At 44.5% G+C, this 19,735-nt stretch overlaps 1 protein-coding gene across 1 annotated transcript in view; it reads left to right on the forward strand.

Annotated features, from left to right (window-relative positions):
* The first annotated feature begins 2,874 nt into the window (after window positions 1-2,874).
* The window catches only part of EXT1 (exostosin glycosyltransferase 1), a 338,838-nt gene continuing 321,977 nt past the window's right edge, over window positions 2,875-19,735 (forward strand). Inside the window, exon 1 of the mRNA XM_060775813.2 lies at window positions 2,875-4,326. Within this exon, the coding sequence (XP_060631796.2) occupies window positions 3,350-4,326 (977 nt within the window). The 5' untranslated portion in view covers window positions 2,875-3,349. The remainder of the gene's footprint in view (window positions 4,327-19,735) is intronic.

A 19,735-nucleotide genomic window follows, 5' to 3' on the forward strand; every position in this document is an offset into this window, starting at 1 on the left:
ACACACACACACAATATATATATATATACACACACACACACAATATATATATATATACACACACACTATATATATATATATACACACACACACAATTCTCACAATTCCTAACATCCTATAGAACAAGGCATGGGCAAACTTCAGCCCTCCAGGTATTTTGGACTCCAACTTCCACAATTCCGAATTGTGGGAGTTGGAATCCAAAATACCTGGAGGGCTGAAGTTTGCTCATACCTTGTTCTAGGTAAAGGTTTAGGTTTTCCCCTGATATGAAGTCCCCTGACATGAAGGTGTCCGACTCTGGGGGTTAGTGCTCATCTCTATTTCAAAGCCAGCGTTGTCCGCAGACACCTCCAAAGTCATGTGGCCGGCATGACTGCATGGAGTTCCATTACTTTCCCGCATAAGCAGTACCTACTGATCTACTCATAGGTCTCTTCCAACTCTCTTTGATTCTATGATTTGCATGTTTTTGAACTGCTAGGTTGGCAGAAGCTGGGGCTAACAGCGGGAGCTCACCCCACTCCTCACATTTGAACCACCAACCTTTCAGATACCTCCAAGGTCATGTGGCCGGCATGACTGGCTGGAGCGCCCTTATTGTTCTGCCTTGTTTTCTAATATTGCAAATCAGTTCATCTCTATAGAGTCCAATATTGCAAATGAGTTTCTTCCCGGCTGATTTCCCCTCACATATTTATACATGGGTATCATATCCCCTCTCAGCCTTCTCTTCCCCAGGCTAAACATGCCCAGCTCCTTAAGCCGCTCCGCATAGGGCTTGTTCTCCAGACCTTTTATCATTTTAGTCGCTCTCCTCTGGACACATTCCAGCTTGTCAATCTCTCTCTTGAATTGTGGGTGCCCAGAATTGGACACAATATTCCAGGTGTGGTCTAAGATTGCAAATCAGTTTCTTCCCTCTCTTTCTCAAATCCTCAAACCTCATCCCTAAGCCACTTTCCCGAAGTCCAATATTGCCAAGCAGTTTCTTCCCGGCTGGTAAGGGGGGGGGGTGTTATGAATGGGTGCAGCGGAAGCCCCGCCCCCTTTCCGGACGTGACGCCCAGCCAATGGGAGAGCGGGCCTGCGTGGATGGATGAGGTCAGCGCGGCGTCGGCGTCGGGGGATGGAATGTTGGGAGCGTGAACGTTCGGCGCCGTTCCCGGGGAGCCTCCGGAGCTCGAGCGTGGCGGAGGGCGGCAGCGCCGGAGAGGGAAGCCGGCGGCAGCGGCGCTCCATCCGCGTGCCCTCCTCCTCTTCCCTCCTTCCCTCCCACGTTCTCTGCAAGTGAATGGCTGGAAGGGGCGGGGGCTAAATAGAGAAGGAAGGAAGGAACAGGGAGAGGGAGAGAGAAAAGGAGGAGGATCTTGCACCGCTTGGAGATCATCGTAGCAAAGGGAAGCCAGCCTCCTCCTTCTTTCCCAGAGAACCCGAAGAGAAGGAGAGAAATGCAGGGATTCGTCAGGTTACGTTGCCGCCGGAGGATGTGATCCGGACGGGGCTGCCACCCTCTTCTTCCTTCCCTCCTTCCAGATAGACGGTGATGAGGACGACTTCCCTCCCTCCTTGCTAGTGGATGGGGAATGAGGTTGGAGGATTTGAGAGAGGGGAAGCCTTGCAGGGATGTTTGAACCCGTTGCACCTTGACCCGCTCTGTGTGTGCATGGGAAGGAAGGCAGAGAGAGAGACCTGGAGGGCGGGACACGAGTTCCTCAACCGGATTTAAGGGCCGAAGGGAGCCCGGCTCAGTCGCGGGAGGGCGAGCAGTGCCTTCCTCCCCTCTCTCGCTTCAAATCCCAGCCTCTCCTTTGCCCAAAGCAGCACTCTCTCTCGGCGTGCTTCCCTTCCTCAATCCCTTGCTTTCGAGTCTCCCTCTTCCTCTCCTTCCCTTATTGTTATTTTCTGTGGTTTATTTTCCTGTCTTCTTCCCAATCTCTTGCCTTTGGTTCTCCCTCTTCCTCTCCTTCCCCAAAACCACATTATTGTTATTCTTTTGCTGTTTGTTTTGCTCTCCTCTTCCTAATCCTTTCCCTTTGGGTCTTCCCCTTTTTCTCCTTCCCCAAAACCACATTATTGCTATTTTCTGTGGTTTATTTTCCTGACTTCTTCCCAATCCCTTGCCTTTGGTTCTCCCTCTTCCTCTCCTTCCCCAAAACCACATTATTGTTATTTTTTTGCTGTTTGTTTTGCTCTTCTCTTCCCAAACCCTTGCTTTCGAGTCTCCCTCTTTCTCTCTTTTCCCAAAACAACCTTATTGTTATTTTCTGTGGTTTATTTTCCTGTCCTCTGCCCAATCCCTTGCCTTTGGTTCTCCCTCTTCCTCTCCTTTCCCAAAACGATTTGTTTTGCTCTTCTCTTCCCAATCTCTTGCCTTTGGTTCTCCCTCTTTTTCTTCTTTCCCAAAACCACCTTATTGTTATTTTTTGTGATTTATTTTCCTATCCTCGTCCCAATCCCTTGCCTTTGGGTCTTCCCCTTTCTCTCCTTTTCCAAAACCACCTTATTGTTAATTTTTTGCTGTTTGTTTTGCTCTCCTCTTCCAATCCCTTGCTTTTGAGTTTCCCTCTTTTTCTCCTTTTTCTCCAACAAGCCACCTTGTTGTTATTTGTTTTGCTTCCCTGTTTCCAAACATTTCGGGTCTTTCTCATTTTTTTCTCCTTCCCAAAAGCCACCTTATTGTTATTTTGTTGTTGTTTCTATTGCTTCCCTTTCCCCAACCCATTGCTTTCGGCTCTCTCTCTTTTCCTCTCCTTTTCCAAAGCCACCTTATTGTTTATTTTGCTCCCCTTTTCCCAAACTCTTGCTTTCAAGTCTCCCTCTTTTCTCTCCTTTCCCAAAACCACCTTTATTATTATTGTTGTTTTGTTGTTTGTGTTGCTTCCCTCTTGCTTTAGGGTCCTTCGCTTTTCTCTCCTTCCCCAAAGCCACCTTATTGTTATTTTTGTTGTTTGTTTTCCTTCCCTCTTCCTCCTTTCCTTTCCTTCTTTCTCTCCTTTCCCAAAGCCACCTTGTTGTTATTTTGTTGTTTGTTTGTTTTGCTTCCCCCTCCCTCCTCTCCCCTCCCTCCCTCCCTCGCTCCCCTTTCCCCAAAGATGAAAGACCGGCAGCAGCAGCAGCGGAGAAGAAGAGAAAGTTAACGAAGAAGTCGCCCACATGCGCTGCTGCATCAGCCCAAGCCTTGGGGAAAGGAATCCAGAGAAGGTGGGACAAGAGAGTTTGAAGGCTCGCCCGGCAGCGGTGGGAAGATGGCGGACTCAAGCTGAGAGTGTCCCCTGGCCGACCCTCGGGGCCCGGAGCCGCGCTGCCTTTCTCCGCCACCCCCTCGACCCCCTCGACGACAGGACACATGCAGGCCAAAAAACGCTACTTCACCCTGCTCTCGGCCGGCACCTGCGTCGTCCTGCTCGCCTACTTCGGACTCGGCGGCGTGCGCTTCAGAGCCTCCCGGAACCAAAGCCGGCGCCAGGCTCCCAGTAGTAGTAGTAGCAGTAGTAATAGCAGGTATGGCTCGCAGCAGCGCTATTGGCCCCGCTTCCCGGACGCCCTGCGGCCTTTGGTCCCTTGGGATCAGCTGGAGAGCGAGGACTACAATGCCCAGGCTTCCCCGCGGCAGAAGCGGGATGCCAACGCCAGCATCTACAAAGGGAAGAAGTGCCGCATGGACTCCTGTTTCGACTTCGCCCGGTGCCAGAGGAACGGCTTCAAGGTCTACGTCTACCCGCAGCAGAAAGGGGAGAAGATCGCCGAGAGTTACCAAAACATCCTCGCCGCCGTCGAGGGCTCCCGCTTTTATACTTCCGACCCCAGCCAGGCCTGCCTCTTCATCCTCGGCCTGGACACCTTAGACCGCGACCAGCTCTCCCCGCAGTACGTGCACAACCTGCGGTCCAAAGTTCAGGGCCTCCACTTGTGGAACAACGGGAGGAACCACTTGGTTTTTAATTTATACTCCGGCACCTGGCCCGACTACACCGAGGACGTGGGCTTCGACATCGGGCACGCCATGTTGGCCAAGGCCAGCATCAGCATGGAGAACTTCCGCCCCAACTTTGACGTTTCCATCCCGCTCTTTTCGAAGGATCACCCGAGGACAGGAGGGGAGAAGGGCTTCCTGAGGTTTAACACCATCCCGCCCCTCAGGAAGTACATGCTGGTCTTCAAGGGGAAAAGGTACCTGACCGGGATAGGATCGGACACCAGGAATGCCTTATATCATGTCCATAATGGGGAGGATGTTGTCCTCTTGACCACCTGCAAGCACGGCAAAGATTGGCAGAAGCACAAGGACTCACGGTGCGATAGGGACAACGCTGAGTATGAAAAGTAAGTGGGCCTCCTCGGCCGTACCTTTTATTGCTCCGTTTCCTCCTTTAGCATGCGTCCGTCACAGCTTCAGGCTGTGGTTCTCCATCGCTGGGATATAGGTGGGGAAGCAAAGGTTGAGGACCTCTAGCTGAAGGACTTCTACACCATGCTGACTGTCTCTTGCTTTCTTTCTCCTGTCTGCAAAGACACAACTAAGTCACAGATTGTACGGTCTGGCTTCAAAAATCCTGCACATGTTTGTACAGTTGCAGGTTGTAGGTGTTGTTGAGGTAATTCATTGCTGTGGCATAAGTTTGAAATAGAAGGTGAAGATATGTTGTCAAAGGCTTTCATAGCCAGAATCACTGGCTTGCTGTGAGTTTTCCAGGCTTTATGGCCATGTTCCAGAAGCATTCTCTCCTGATGTTTTGTCCACAGCTATGGCAGGCATTCTCAGAGGTTGAGGGGTCTGTTGGAAACTAGGAAAATGGGGTTTATATATCTGTGGAGTATCCAGGGTGGGAGAATGAACTCTTGTCTGCTTGAATGAATGTTGTAAATGGCCACCTTGATTACCATCGCAGCTTCAAAGCCTGGTTGCTTCCTGCCTGGTGGAATCCTTTGTTGGGAGGTGTTAGCTGGCCCTGATTGATTCTTCTCTGGAAATCCCCTGCTTTTTGAGTGTTGCTCTTTTTTTGCAGTCCTGATTTTAGAGGTTTTTTTTTAAGGCTGGTAGCCAGATTCCCCTAGGCAGCAACCAGCCAGGCTTTGAAGCTGCAAGGCCATTAAATGCTAATTAAGGTGGCTGTTTGCAACATTCACACCTGTCTCAAGCAGACAAGAGTTCTGGTCGGTTGCTGCCTAGGAAAATTCTTTGTTGGGAGGTATTAGTTGGCCCTGATTATTGTCTGGATTTCCCCTGCTTTTTGAGAGTTCCTCTTTATTTACTTTCCTGATTTTAGAGGGGTTTTTTTTAAATACTGGTAGCCAGATTTCCCCAGGCAGCAAGTGGCCAAGCTTTGAAGCAACAAGGCCATATGCAACATTTGCAACATTCACACTTGCCTCCAACAGACAAGAGTTCTTTTCCCTACCCTGGACTTTCGACAGAGAGATAAACCTCACTTGTCTAGTTTCCAACAGACCTCACAGCGTTTGAGGATGCTTTCCATAGATGTGGATGAAACATCTGGCGAGAATGCTTCTGGAACATGGCCACACAGCCCAGAAAACTCACAGCAGCCCAGAAAGTGAAGGTTCCCTGTTTTGTTCCAGCATGGAGTTTTAGGGCTGTAATATCTGTGACTTTTGAGGAATTCCCTCTTAAAATTGCGGTTAGAAAATGAGTTAGACCCATGTCTACTTAAGGCAGGAATGGGCAATGGGTGGCCTTCAGCCCCATCCATAGTGACATCTCAAGTGGAGCTTCCAGGAGGAGGCAATGATATTTCAAGTAGGTACCAGACTTCTTGCATGTTTTGACATGAAGTCTCTGTTTTGCAAAGCTAGGAGTGGGTTTGTCCTTTACTTCTGGATGTCTTTCCCTCTTTTGGTAGCACTTTTGACACTCCAGGTAGACCTTGAAGGTTCTCTCTGTAACACAAAAGTGATCTCTAGACCCACCACAGTTTAATTGATGGGTATATAGCTTCAATTATATAGATATTTCTTTGGGAGTGGGTCCCATTTAGCCCTTTGGAGCTCATTGCTGAAAAACATGGCTAGGATGGCATTCTAAGTCTAGCCAGATATCTCCAGGATAGTCTTCCGAACCTACAAACCTACAAACATTGGCATGTCCATTCAGACCAGATTGCTCTAGATTAGCCCTCTGGGTGTTTTGGACTTCAACTCCCACAATTCCTAACAGCCTCGGGACCTTTCCTTTTCCCCCTCAGCCGCTTAAGCGGCTGAGGGGGAAAAGGAAAGGACCCGAGGCTGTTAGGAATTGTGGGAGTTGAAGTCCAAAACACATGGAGAACCCAAGTTTGCCCATACCTGATCTAGATCACTATCCTGGGACTTTCATTGTCTTTTTTCTGGAACTAGGAGTTTGTAGTTTACTTGTTTCAGTGACACATAACAAAGTATCAGTAGTATCTTGATGCCTTTCAGTCACTCACCTCCCCTTCTTGCCATAGTTAAGTGTCTTCCGTTTTTGCCCCAGGTGAATATTCCCTAGATTAGAACAAAGTTCAAAGAAATCGGATGACTGGCTCAATCGGTGGGTGTGTGTACATTTATTTAGATGAGTAAACCCTGGCTTGCTTATCTGAGGTTTCTGACTCAGTAACACAAACAGTTCAGGTTCAATTGATGTGTGTAAGTTGAAATCTTAGACTTGGCATTTATTTTTCTTTCCCAACCCAGCTGTAAAAATCAGTGGGAAATGCTGTGGCTTCAAAGCCCTTTGAGTGTGTTTTTCCATGTTGACCATTATTTCCAGCGATAGAAACATTTCCTGTGGGTTTTCCATGGACATGTCTGGTTTCTCTCCTATTTTTTAAATCAGTCCTCTGGAGTTGATATAGATAAGAAATAGGGAATGTCATTATATCCGGACAGTACCTCTAGAGCAGGTATGGGCAAACCCAGGCCTGGGGGCCGGATGTGACCCCTGGACTTTTTTCTCAGGCTGTCCTCTGTATTCGTCCTATCCTTTCGTCCTTCTTTCTTTCCTTCCTCCTTCCTTCCCTCTTTCTCCTTTCCTTCCACCCTTTCATCCATCTTTCCTTCCCTCTCTCCCTCTTTCACCTTCCCTTTTGTCTTTCCTTCCTTCCCTCTCATTTATTCTTCCTTCCTTTATCCTTTCCTTCGATCCTTCTCTTCCTTCTCATTTTCATTCCTCCTTCTCTTTCCTCCACCGTTCCCTTCCACCCTTCCTTCCCTCTTTCCCACTTTCTCCTTCCTTCCCTCCCTTTTCTTTCCTTCTTTCTCTCTTTCCTTCATCCCTCCTTCCCTTTCTTCCCTTTTCCTTCTTCCCTTCTGTCTTTCACTTATCTTTCTCTTCCTTCCTTCATCCTTCCTTCCATCCTTCTCTTCCTGCCTTTCTTCCTTCTCATTTTCATTCCTCCTTCTCTTCCCTCCATTGTTCCCTTCCACCCTTTCATCCTTCCTTCCCTCTTTCCCACTTTCTCCATCCTTCCCTTTTCTTTACTTCTTTCTCTCTTTCCTTCATCCTTCCTTCCTTTCATCCTTCTCTTCCTCCCTTCCTTCTCTTTTGACTTCCTCCTTCCCTTTCTTCCCTTTTCTTTCTTTCCCTCACTTATCCTTCTCTTCCTTCCTTCCTTCCTTCCTTCCTTCCTCCTTTCATTCCTTCCATCCTTCTCTTTCTGCCTTTCTTTCTCCTCTTTTTTCTTCCTCCTTGCCTCCTTCCATCCTTCCCTTCCACCTTTTCATCCTTCATTCCCTCTTTCCTCCCTCTCTCCTTCTCCTCCCTCCCTTCCCTCTTTCCTTCCTTTCCACCTTTCCATCCTTCCTTCCCTTGTGTCTGTCCATCCTTCCTTCCCTCTTTCCTCCTTCCCTCTCTCCTTCTTTTTCCTTCCACTCTTTCTTTCCTCCCTTTCATCCTTCTCTCTTTCCTTCCTCCTTCCCTTCCTTCCATCACCAGCCAGCCAGTCCTCTTAGCAGAGAGTACTCGCATGCATCCCCCAAGTTAGAAAGTTTGCCCATGTCTGCTCTAGAGGCAGAATATAATTACAAGCTTTAGAGTTGCACAGAAGTCTTTCTTCAGATCTGAAGGCTTCTTTGCAGTTCAAAAGTCTTCTATATTGTCTGTCCAGATGCTTCATTCTTATCTCTCTTCCTTCCTTCCTTTTGCATCCAAGCTTTCCTTTGCTTGGGATTAACATGAAATACACCCTTGCCTCATTGTTTGATCGCTTTGCACGTCTGTATATTTTCCAACATCCCTTGCAAATGGTGTGTTTGTCATTTTTTCCTTGTAGTGGCTCAGACAACAGTTGTGTTGGAATAGCCATAGTAGGGCTGTCGTGATAATGAGCCAGTTTGAAACTAATTACTTAATTTAAATGCTGACCACAGCTGCGTTTGCACAGTGGAGATTTGCACGTTAAAGGCACCCTGATTCTATGCGAGGAGGAAACAGCCTTGGACCCATATCTGTTGATGTAAAGTGGTGTTTCCTCAGGATGACTTCAGAAATTTGGCAATATGCATTGGAAGAGTGTACGTAGCTGCAGAAATGTATTATTTGGCCTACAGCCTTTTCAAACTGGCTATCACCAGCTAGACACTAAATCACAAGAATGAATATCACTCCTTGCATGAGGAAACATTCTTACTTGTCATGCATCTGGAATCAGTTAGACTGAGTGTGTATGGAGCTTTGCAGAGGTCATGGGACTATCATGCCAGTGTGCTCAGATATCATGACCCCTCGTTAGTGTATAACTCAGGAACCTTTCACTTTAAAACTTGTGTGAGTGGAGTGTGCAAGGACAAGTGAAACACTTCCTAATCCGAGGTTAGCATACACCTCTGTGCCTATTGGAGAGAGGGAATGCATTGGATTTAAATGCCTGTAGGCTTCCAGGAATGTCTTTGTTTGAAAGACTGGCCTGGTGTAAGGGTCCGAATACCCTAAAGGCAGCCATTCTCTTCTGATCTGAGCAAGGTTCACCCTGGTTAGAACTTGAATGGGAGACAGCCAATGAATATTAAGTGCAGTGTTGTTGAAGGCTTTCATGGCTGGAATCACTGAGTTCCTGCAGATTTTCTGGGCTGTATGGCTGTGTTCCCGAAGCATTTTCTCCTGACATTTCACCCACATGTGTGGCAGGTATCCTCAGAGGTTGTGATGTCTGTTGGAAACTAAGCAAGAGAGGTTTATATATCTGTGGAAAGTCAAGGGTGGGAGAAAGAATTCTTGTTTGTTGGAGGCAAGTGTGAATGCTGCAACTAATCACCTTGATTAGAATTGCAAAGCCTTGCAGCTTCAAAACCTGTCTGATTTCTGCCTGCTGTTGAGTGGTGTTAGCTGACCCTGATTGTTTCATGCCAGGAATTCCCCTGTTTTTTTTTTTTTTAGTGTTCCTCTTTATTTACTGTCCTAATTTTAGAATTTTTGAAATACTGGTATTCAGATTTGTTTATTTTCATGGTTTCTTCCTATCTGTTGAAATTGTCCACATGCTTGTGGATTTCAGTGGCTTCTCTGTATAGTCTGACATGGTTGTTGTTAGGGTGGTCCAGCATTTCTGTGTTCTCAAATAATAATGGTTCATCAAGTTCTCTGCTATGGCTGACTTCTCCGGTTAAGTTAGTCTGTAGTCTCCCACAAAGATGATAAAAACATCAAAAATCATCCGGGCGTCCCCTGGGCAATGTCCTTGCAGATGGCCAATTCTCTCACACCAGAAGTGACTTGCAGTTTCTCAGGTTGCTCCTGACACGACAAAAAAAAAAAAAGGTCTGCAGTGCCTTTCATGCTCCAGGTGCTAGCTGGCCCTGATGAAACAATTCTCCCACGCTGGACCTTCCACAGATATATAAACCTTCCTTGCTTAGTTTCCAACAGACTTCACATCTTCTGAGAATGCCTGCCATAGATGTGGGTGAAATGTCAGGAGAGAATGCTTCTGGAACACAGCCATACAGCCCAGAAAACCCACAGCAACCCAATATTAGGTGCTGTGGTCTTTGTTGGGAAAGGAGCAACCCAAACCATCTCTGTATATTCTTTGCCTTAAAAACCCCTATGAAATTCATGAGGTTGCTATAAGTCAACAGGTAATTCGAAGGCGCATCTGCAGCCTGATAGAGCAGTCTCTGACTAATGTTTCTCAGCTGTTTTGGCAAAGTTTGATGTGGCATAAAGTTTCCTTCTGTTCTTCTGTGTTGAAAGATTCCACCTCAAAGATGTCATGTTCTGATGTCTCTGTCCTGTATGTGGTTGCGTTCACGTCTAAGCCAAAATTGCATTCTGTGTGGAGCAAGATTTGTCTTTTAATGTCTCGCTTTTTCCTTTCCTTGCTGTAAAAATGCAGCCATGTTTGAAGCAAAGGAGAAAACTCCATTGAATACCCAGATTGTATGTATTTATTTATTTATTTGTCGTGTCAGGGCAACCAGTCAATTATATTACATTTCTAACAGAACAAAGCAAACAAAAAGACAAAATACAAAATTTGTGAGTTTGGTAGTTGATTAAATGTCCTTTGACCAGTATCTGGCCACTTGGAGTACTTCAGGTGTTGCCGCAAGGAGATCCTCCATTGTGCATGTAGCAGGGCTCGGGTTGCATTGCAGCAGGTGGTCAGTGGTTTGCTCCTCTCCACACTCGCATGTCGAGGATTCCACTTTGTAGCCCCATTTCTGAAGGTTGGCTCTGCATCTCGTGGTGCCAGAGTGCAGTCTGTTCAGCGCCTTCCAAGTTTCCCAGTCCTCTGTGTGCCTAGGGGGGAGTCTCTCATTTGGTATCAGCCATTGGTTGAGGTTCTGGGTTTGAGCCTGCCACTTTTGGACTCTCGCTTGCTGAGGTGTTCCAGCGAGTGTCTCTGTAGATCTTAGAAAACTATGTCTAGATTTAAGTCGTTGACGTGTTGGCTGATACCCAAACAGGGGATGAGCTGGGGATGTCTCTGCCTTGGTCCTTTCACTATTGGCTGCTACTTCCCGGCGGATGTCAGGTAGTGTAATACCGGCTAAGCAGTGTAATTTTTCCAGTGGTGCAGGGCGCAGACACCCCGTGATAATGCGGCATGTCTCATTAAGAGCCACATCCACTACCATCTACCTACCAGATTGTAGGTAGAACTTGTGAGATTTAATTTACTTATTTGTTTCACTATAAGTCCAAGGTCTGTAACAAACAAAAGTAGACGCACACAAGCAATTGCAGAACAAAGTGCTTTGGAACCAATGTTCACCCCAAGAGTTTATTTCCAAACCCAGAGCTGGAGCAGAAACACATAGACTCTTTCTCGTACATGCAATTTACTCCTGTTTTCCTCCAATGCTTTGTAACATCTCGTTCAAATAGTCTGGGGTGGGTGAAGAGGGAAGTGGTCTGGTTGTCACAATCTTGGTGATTTACCTTAAGGCTGCTAGAGACCGAGTTGATCCCTGCCACCACAGGCCTGTGGTTCTTTCAAGTCAGGTCATTGTTGATTTATGGCCTTCCGGAAAAGGTTAGGGCAATTACTCCTGCAAAAACTGCCACAGATGATTAGAGCTGCACTTTGGAAAGACTGCACCTCCGAGAGCATCTTTTTGCAGCCTTAAAAATCTCACAGAGGCACACAGTCAGTGTGGATTTATATATTTCTGTCATCTGCTGTGCAGCTCTCCCCCCCCCCCTCCCCTTTTATCTCTGTCTTCCTCTCTCCTTTGCCCCCCCCCCCTCTCAAATTCAAGTCCTGTCCATGCTTGGCTTTGCACTTAGTTTATGAATTCTGACAAGGCCATGTCCTGCGGGAAGCATGACTTCCAGAATATTGGCCATATCTCTTTACAAGCACATCGGATCCATTCTCATACATGAAACAGTCCTTTGTTATCATTCTTTCCCCGTTTGGAGGGAGAAAAGAAAGAGAAAAAAAACCTGCTTCTTATGAAAATAAGAAATGTGACAGTTCTGGAGCTTTTCTCTCAAAAACCAGTATTTAATTTGATCTAAGGATGCATCTCTACACAGTAAGAATAATGCAGTTTGACTCCACTTTTAACACTCACGGCTCAGTCCTATGTAATCATAGGAGTTGTACTTCAGCAAGCCAGCAGCAATTTTTGGGGGAGAAGGCTTAAGGCAGTGGTTCTCATCCTTCCTAATCCCATAACCCCTTAATAGGGTTCCTCACGTTATAGTGACCCCTAACCATAAAATTATTTTTGTTGCTACTTCATAACTGTAATTTTGCTACTGTTATGAATCATAATGTAAATGTATGATATGCAAGATGTGCTTTCATTCACTGGACCAAATTTGGAGGAAATATCCAATATGCCCAAATTTGAATATTGGCGGGAGTTGGGAGATTCTGGATAGATTTTGTCATTTGGGAGTTGTAGTTGCTGGGATTTATAGTTAACCTATAATCAAACAGCATTCTGAACTCCACCAGTAATGGAATTGAACCAACCATGGCACACAGAAGTCCCAAGACCAACAGAAAATACTGGAAGGGTTTGATAGGCATTGACCTTGAGTTTTGGAGTTGTAGTTCACTTACATCCAGAGAGCACTGTGAACTCAAACAATGATAGATCTGTACCAAACTTGGCATGAATACCCAGTATGCCCAAATGTGGACACTGGTGAAGTTTGGAGAAAATAAACTTTGACATTTGAGAATGTAGTTGCGATTCATAGTTCACCTACAATCATAGAGCATTCTGAACCCCACTGATATAATTGGGCCAAACTTCCCACACAGAAACCCCATGGCTTGAAAAGATTTACGAGAGCATCAAGGATGTAGGGAGGCTCAGTAGCATGAGCCTCCCTACATCCTTGATGCTCTCCCAAATCTGCACATGCACACCATGCCGCCATGCGTTGAGCATGCCTGCTCTCCCTTCCCTGCTTGGGAATTTCAGAAATAGCCCTCCTCTTGGTTAAGAGGCCAGCCAATCACAGCGGAGGATTCGTCATCTGTTTGCAAAAAACAAGAGAAGGACAGTCAGAAAGATCTTTAGCCTTCTCTGCCAAAGGGGTTCCTCAGACCATCAGAAATAACATGTTTTCTGATGGTCTTTGGTGACCCCTCTGAAACTCCCTCACGACCCCCCCCCCCAAGGTCCCGACTCCCAGGTTGAGAAATGTTGGCTTAAGAGGTTCTTGTGGGTTTTTTTGGGCTATAGGGCCATGTTCTAGAGGCATTTCGCCTGCATCTATGGCAAGCATCCTCAGCGGTAGTTGGCTTAAGATCTTGTAAAACTGCAACTCCTAGATTACATGCTGTGGCATTTAAACTGGTGTTAAATTGCAGTGTAGATGTCCTTAAAGTTAAAAGACATTTCTGGGAAGAAGTCTGAGAATTACTTGTTCTGCTCCAAGGGGGAAAAAAAGGTTTTTGTGGCTATTACAGCAACTGTAATCCTCTATGACGAAATGCAGTCTATGCTTCCAAACTAAGAATTGTAGATAAAGTGCCGTTAGCTTTCTGCTGTGCACATAGCTGCCAGGAGAAATATGATTTATTGGGATATTGAATGAAATGGACTTTAGTTCTGCCAATCTAACAAGGCTGCTCCTGTTGTCCCATGGTAGTTGTTTAAAATAAAAGAAAAACAAAACAACTCCCCCTCAACAACATTGGCATGGACTACCTTGGTTGCCACAGTTCTGCAAGTCAGATATTTCCCTGCTTTCTGCTTTCCTTTGTCATTTGAGCTTGAAATTTGCAGGGGAATTTATCTTACCTTGTTTTCTTCTGATGGACAGGAGTGCGGATATTCAGCAAGTGGCCTGTTGGCCTGGTAATATTGATCCTGGCAAGGCAGGTAGCAAGCGGCTGGCTGAGATGGAAACTATCGAGCAGCAGTATGAAACTGCCAAATTAGACCTTCTCCCAGTCTCTCAAGAAGGAAAGGGTTTGTGTACTATTAGGAAGAGGCAGCATGGAGTTGTGTCGAACTTAAACTCCAAGAAATCAGGATTTGAGTCCTCCTCAGGCTTGGAAACACACTGGGTGACCATGTGCAGAAGCACATATATCTTGACAAGGGAACTCTATGGTAGGGATTTGCATCAGTCAAGAGTTGACATAGAATTATAGAGTTGGAGGAGACCTCATGGGCCATCCAGTCCAACCCCCTGCAAAGAAGCAGGAAAATCACATTCAAAGCACCCCCTGACAGATGGCCACCCAGCCTCTGTTTAAAAGCCTCCAAAGAAGGAGCCTCCACCACACTCCAGGGCAGAGAGTTCAACTGCTGAACACTTCTCACAGTTAGGAAGTTCTTCCTCATGTTCAGATGGAATCTCCTTTCCTGTAGTTTGAACTCTTGTTCCTCGTCTTAGTCTCCAGGGAGGCAGAAAACAAGCTTGCTCCCTCCTCCCTCTGATTTCCCTCACATATTTATACATGGCCACCATGTCTCCTCTCACCCTTCTCCTCTGCAGGCTAAATATGTCCAGGTCTTTAAATCACTCCTCATAGGGCTTGTTCTCCAGACCCTTGATCATTTTAGTCGCCCTCCTCTAGACACATTCCAGCTTGTCAACATCTCACTTCAATTGTGGTTCCCAGAATTGGACACAGTGTGATTCCAGGTGTGGTCTGACCAAGGCAGAATAGGAGGGTACCATGACTTGCCTGCATCTAGAAACTATACTCCTATTTAAGTGGGCCACAATCTAGTTGGCTTTTTAAGCTGCTGCATGATATTGCTGGCTCATGTGTAACTTGTTGTCCATAAGAATGCCAAGATCTTTTTCACACGTATTGCTCTTGAGCCAGGTGTCTCCCATCCTGTATCTTTGCATTTCATTTTTTCTGCTTAAGTGGAGTATCTTGCATTTGTCACTGCCGAACTTCATTTTGTTAGTTTGGGCCCATTTCTCTAATCTATTAACATTGTTTTGAATTCTGCTCATGTCTTCTGGAGTATTGGCTATCCCTCCCAATTTGGTGTCATTTGCAAACTTGATCATCATGCCTTCTAACCCTTCATTGAAATCATTAATAAAGATGTTGATCAGAACCGGCCCAGGGTGGAACTTGAATGCACACAACAAAGCAGCAATCAGATCAGATCTGCAATCTCTTTAGGGCTTTCATGGGAGTAAAACTTATTGAGATTATATGTGTTTGTGTGGAAGGAGTATTGCAAAGCATTGCTTCCTAAATTGTGGGTCCTGATTCCAAATGGGGTCTCCTTAGTTCAATAGTGCAGTCCCCAAAATTGGCAACTGTTAAAACTTTTCTGAATGCCACCTAGTGGCTGTTTTAGACATTTACACTCATCTGTTGCATTTACAATGGACACTGCAGAAAATGGTTCAGCTCTACTTCATAAAAATGAAAATCAGCTTCTTTTGCAAGCCTTGCAAAAGGCTCAGTAAATGCTTCACTTTCATAGGTAATTTATAGATTTATCTGTAGCTATATTCCTGGGGTCGTGGTAGAGCTTTAGAAGCCCTGTTCTAGGATGAAATTGACCAGTAAATCTCTCCAATAAATCAGATTACATAGTTAATAGGCAAAGAACAAAATGAAGGAGAAAGCTGAGAAAGTTAGTTGCAATTAAGTGCTGTGTAAAGAACTGCTGAGAACCCCACATTTCTTTCTACCTTCCTTCCTCTGTTCTTTGCATCCCACTTCAGCTCTGCTGATGAATCTTCTACCTTATTTGCAATATGCTCTGGAGGGTTTGACATGTTTTGGCTCAGTCTTTCCAAGTTCTATTAAGAAATCCATCTGCAGGAGCGAACTAATTAATTTCCATCAAAGTTATGCATCTCAGCAGATAAAGCTGATGCTGAGCAAAATGAATTGCATTACCTTGATTAGAATACTTGCAAATAGGGTTTAAGGATTGGCTTGTTCTCTTTCTCTCTCTGCTTGTGCATATGTGTAAAAGACATTGTATTAGCTTACATGGTCTTTGGAGTTGTAGGGGAATATAGACACATATGTTAGTTGTGAACTTTTTGGAATTTTAAAAAACGACACGACACTAAATTACATCTTGGATTCCATAGCATTGAGCCTTGGTAGTTAAAGTGGCGTCAAACTGCATTATTTCTGCAGTGTAGTTGATCTTTATTTCTGCAAAGGATACATTTAAGAATTTTGTGAGGATAGGTTAATAATAATATAGCCCTAAACGGTTCCGGCCTGGTTTACCTGTCCAAACATATCTCCCTCTATGAACCATCAAGGACCTTAATATCATCCAAGGAGGCCTTGCTCTCGGTTCCACCACCTTCGCAAGTGAGACTGCTGGGGACGAGAGACAGGGCCTTCTCAGCCTTTGAGAAGGAGATGTAGCAATTGGGAAGAAAGTGATTTTATGTGATGAGCAATTGAGTGACCCTGGACTATGATTATGAAATTGAGGAACTCTTTTAAATTGAATGTTTATAACTGTTTTTATTGCTGTTTTAATTGTAATCGTGTATTTTAATGTATTTGTTTGGCATCTAATGGTTGCCTGTTGTAAAGCCGCCCTGAGTCCCCCTCCAGGGGTGAGAAGGATGTTGTACAAATGCACGAAGTAATAATAATAATAATAATAATAATTATTATTATTATTATTATTATTATTATTATTTCTTTCCTGCCTTTCCTTGTGAACAATAGTAAATCCTGTTATTTTCAATGGGATGAACAATAGGAGCATTGAGGGGAGAGAGTATAGGAAGACCTAAGAGAATAAATGAAACTGTAAGTAAGTGAAACAACAACAAATAAGTTCAGTGGATACTGGAGTTGCATTGTATTTCGATTTCACAAGTTTTGTGTGTGTGATCTAGCTGTAGAGAATTGACAATCATGCTGTTACCGGAAAGTATGAATGGGACTTCCTAGATTATTTTGAAGCAAAGTGCTGTTTTTAAGATAAATAGCGTCAAGCATTTACTTAACTTAATGGATGGGTGTTTTTGACTGCTTGCTGAAATCTGATTTCCTCGGGTATTCTGTATTCATTATCTGCCTGGAAGCTGTACTAGGAATACCCAAGGAGTTTTTTGTGGATGAAGATATCTGACCATTTCCATAATAAGAGATTCACAGCCACACACTTCCCTGTGTAGCTAAACAGCATTCTTGGTAATGTTAAATAGTCTGTTCTGTATAGAGTATGTTTTGTCTGTAGGCTGTAACTGTTTCCAGGTCTAGTAAGGCAATAAGTATTCGCTGCATCAGGATTACTTAAGAGCAGAAGAATGAATGAGCATAACTTTAAATTATGTATTGCACTGTTACATATTACAAAACGGATTGGGAAGGGAGGAGGAGAAAAACCACTCTCTCATCTGGTTTCACTTTCCCCCCTAAAAATGGTTCACTACATTAGATATTAATGGTTTGTATGCAAGGCTAGGTTTAAGATATGGCTGGACTGTAGAATTAATGCAGTTCGATTCCACTTTTTCTGCTATGACTCAGTGCTGTGGAATCATAGAAGTTGTAGCTTTGCAAGGTCTTTATCCTTCTCTATCAGAGTCTGCTGGTGTCTCACCAAACTACAAATCCTAGGATGCCATAGCATTGAGCCATGGCAGCTAAAGTGGTGTCAAACTGCAATAATTCTACAGTGTAGATTGGTGGTTCCCAACCTGTGGTCCGTGGACCACCAGTGGTCCGCAAGAACAAAAATATGGTCCGTGGCCTCACCGTTACTACACTGTTGCAACGAGAGTGACTGGTCTCACAAAATCCTCTTATAGTACCAAGGCTTATGGTTTTCTGTGGACGAGCAGATGGCATCTACTGGATGGCATATGCTCTGTATCAGGAACTAAAGCTGATGTGGTTTATTCAAGGCAATTTTCTGAATCAGCACCCCAAATGACCAAACTGAATCTAAAGTTGATCAAAAACTGATTCGTAACCCTTTTGGTACTAGTGCTGGAGAGTGGTCCCTGGTCAAGAAAAGGTTGGGAACCATTGGTGTGAATCAACCCTTTGTGACCCTTCAGTTACTGGGGTCATGTAGAAGATGATATGGAAATGGTAAAAATCAGTCAGAATAGACAAAAGTGAACAAGATAGGCTTATAGTCTAATCTGGTGTAAGGTAGATTCCTTTGTATCACAAAGAAACACACAGATACACACACACACATATATACAAGCATATGAGAGTAAGTTACCATGTTTTGGGGGTTTTATAGATTTTTGGAAGTGTGCATCACTTAATGTAGATTTAATCCACAATATTGATAGTCTGCTTTTCTTATGTTCTGTTTTCTCTTTCCTTCCTTCTTTCCTTCCTTCCTTTCTTTCCCCATAATTGGCTAGAGAATTATTTTGACCAAATCCTGTATTTTTGCCTAAGATTCAGCAGTCCTTATGATTCAAAATACAATTGAGTATGGAGTCATGAAAGCAAACTGTTCTAGATGGAAGAACGTAAGGGAACGGAGGCGGCTGGCCAAGTAAGAGTTGACATGCTTCCTGTACAAAAGAGACACAGAAGAAGAAGAAAAACGTGGGAAGGAATTTTAGTTGACAAAGAGGCCTTGATCCAGTAAAAGACTCTACCTGGCTGTGGATAAAATGTTATCTAGATAAATGTTTGTAGTGAAATTAAGTTCCTTTAAAAGGGGAATGATGGAAACATCATTCCACCTGAACATTAGGAAGAACTTCCTGACTGTGAGAGCTGTTCAGCAGTGGAATCTCTGCCCTGTAGTGTGGTGGAGGCTCCTTCTTTGGAGGCTTTTAAACAGAGGCTAATGGCTATCTGTTGAGTGTGCTTTGAATGCAGTTTTCCTGCGTCTTGGCAGGGGATTAGACTGGATGGCCCATGAGGTCTCTACCGACTTATGATTCTATGATTTTCCCTGGACGTTCCTTTTAATAACATACCCACCGTCTCCAAACAACCCCAAATCCTCTTCATGTGGTAACACTTGAGTTTATTAATATGTATTTGATCATAACTTTCATCTCTTTTTGACTTTCCCCTTATATTGATTTCTTTTTTTATTAGGATAAGAACTCTGATATACATCTAGAACTGGTTAAGGTAAACATTTTGGGGCTATGCGAATTTTGGAGTCTCCAAGACAGCTGAGAGACAGTAGCAATGATAGCTGTTCTTGCTGGGATATCATTTTTTCACATCTTCTGCAGTATGCAGGAATATCTATGATTTTTATATGCTACCTTTGAAGGTTAAACTGCTGATCTGCGGAACTTGCTGACTGAAAGATTGGCGGTTCAAATCCGTGGGATGGGATGAGTGCCCGTCATTATCTCCAGCTTCTGCCATCCTAGCAGTTTCAAAACATGCAAATGTGAGTAGAACAATAGGTACCACCCTGGTGGGAAGGTAATGGTGCTCCAAGCAGTCATGCTGGCTACATGACCTAGGAGGTGTCTATGGACAACACCGACTCTTCGGCTTAGAAATGGAGATGAGCACCACCTCTCAGTCAGACTCACCTAGACTTAATGTCAGGGGAAAATCTTTACCTTTCAGAATGCTGCGATTTCATTTCTTGATTTTTCTATTTTGGAGAGGTGATGTCTTGCCAAAGATCAACAATCACACTTGGCTAACAGGCATTAATCTCATGAACATTATACATATGCATATACTCTCAAATTAAAAGCAGGTTGTTTAATGGCTCCCTAATGTAACACAGCAACACAGCAAAAGTGTTCCAACCAAGAACAGCTGGTATGATAGTTATAACTGCTGTAAAATGTTTGTCATGTAAATATATTAGAAAAGATATGGTTGCTTCGACATCATGTATACGAAAGACATGCATGGAAATAGAGAGA

The sequence above is a fragment of the Anolis sagrei genome, chromosome 4 (genome assembly GCF_037176765.1).
Source record: "Anolis sagrei isolate rAnoSag1 chromosome 4, rAnoSag1.mat, whole genome shotgun sequence".
In the NCBI taxonomy this organism is placed as follows: domain Eukaryota; kingdom Metazoa; phylum Chordata; class Lepidosauria; order Squamata; family Dactyloidae; genus Anolis; species Anolis sagrei.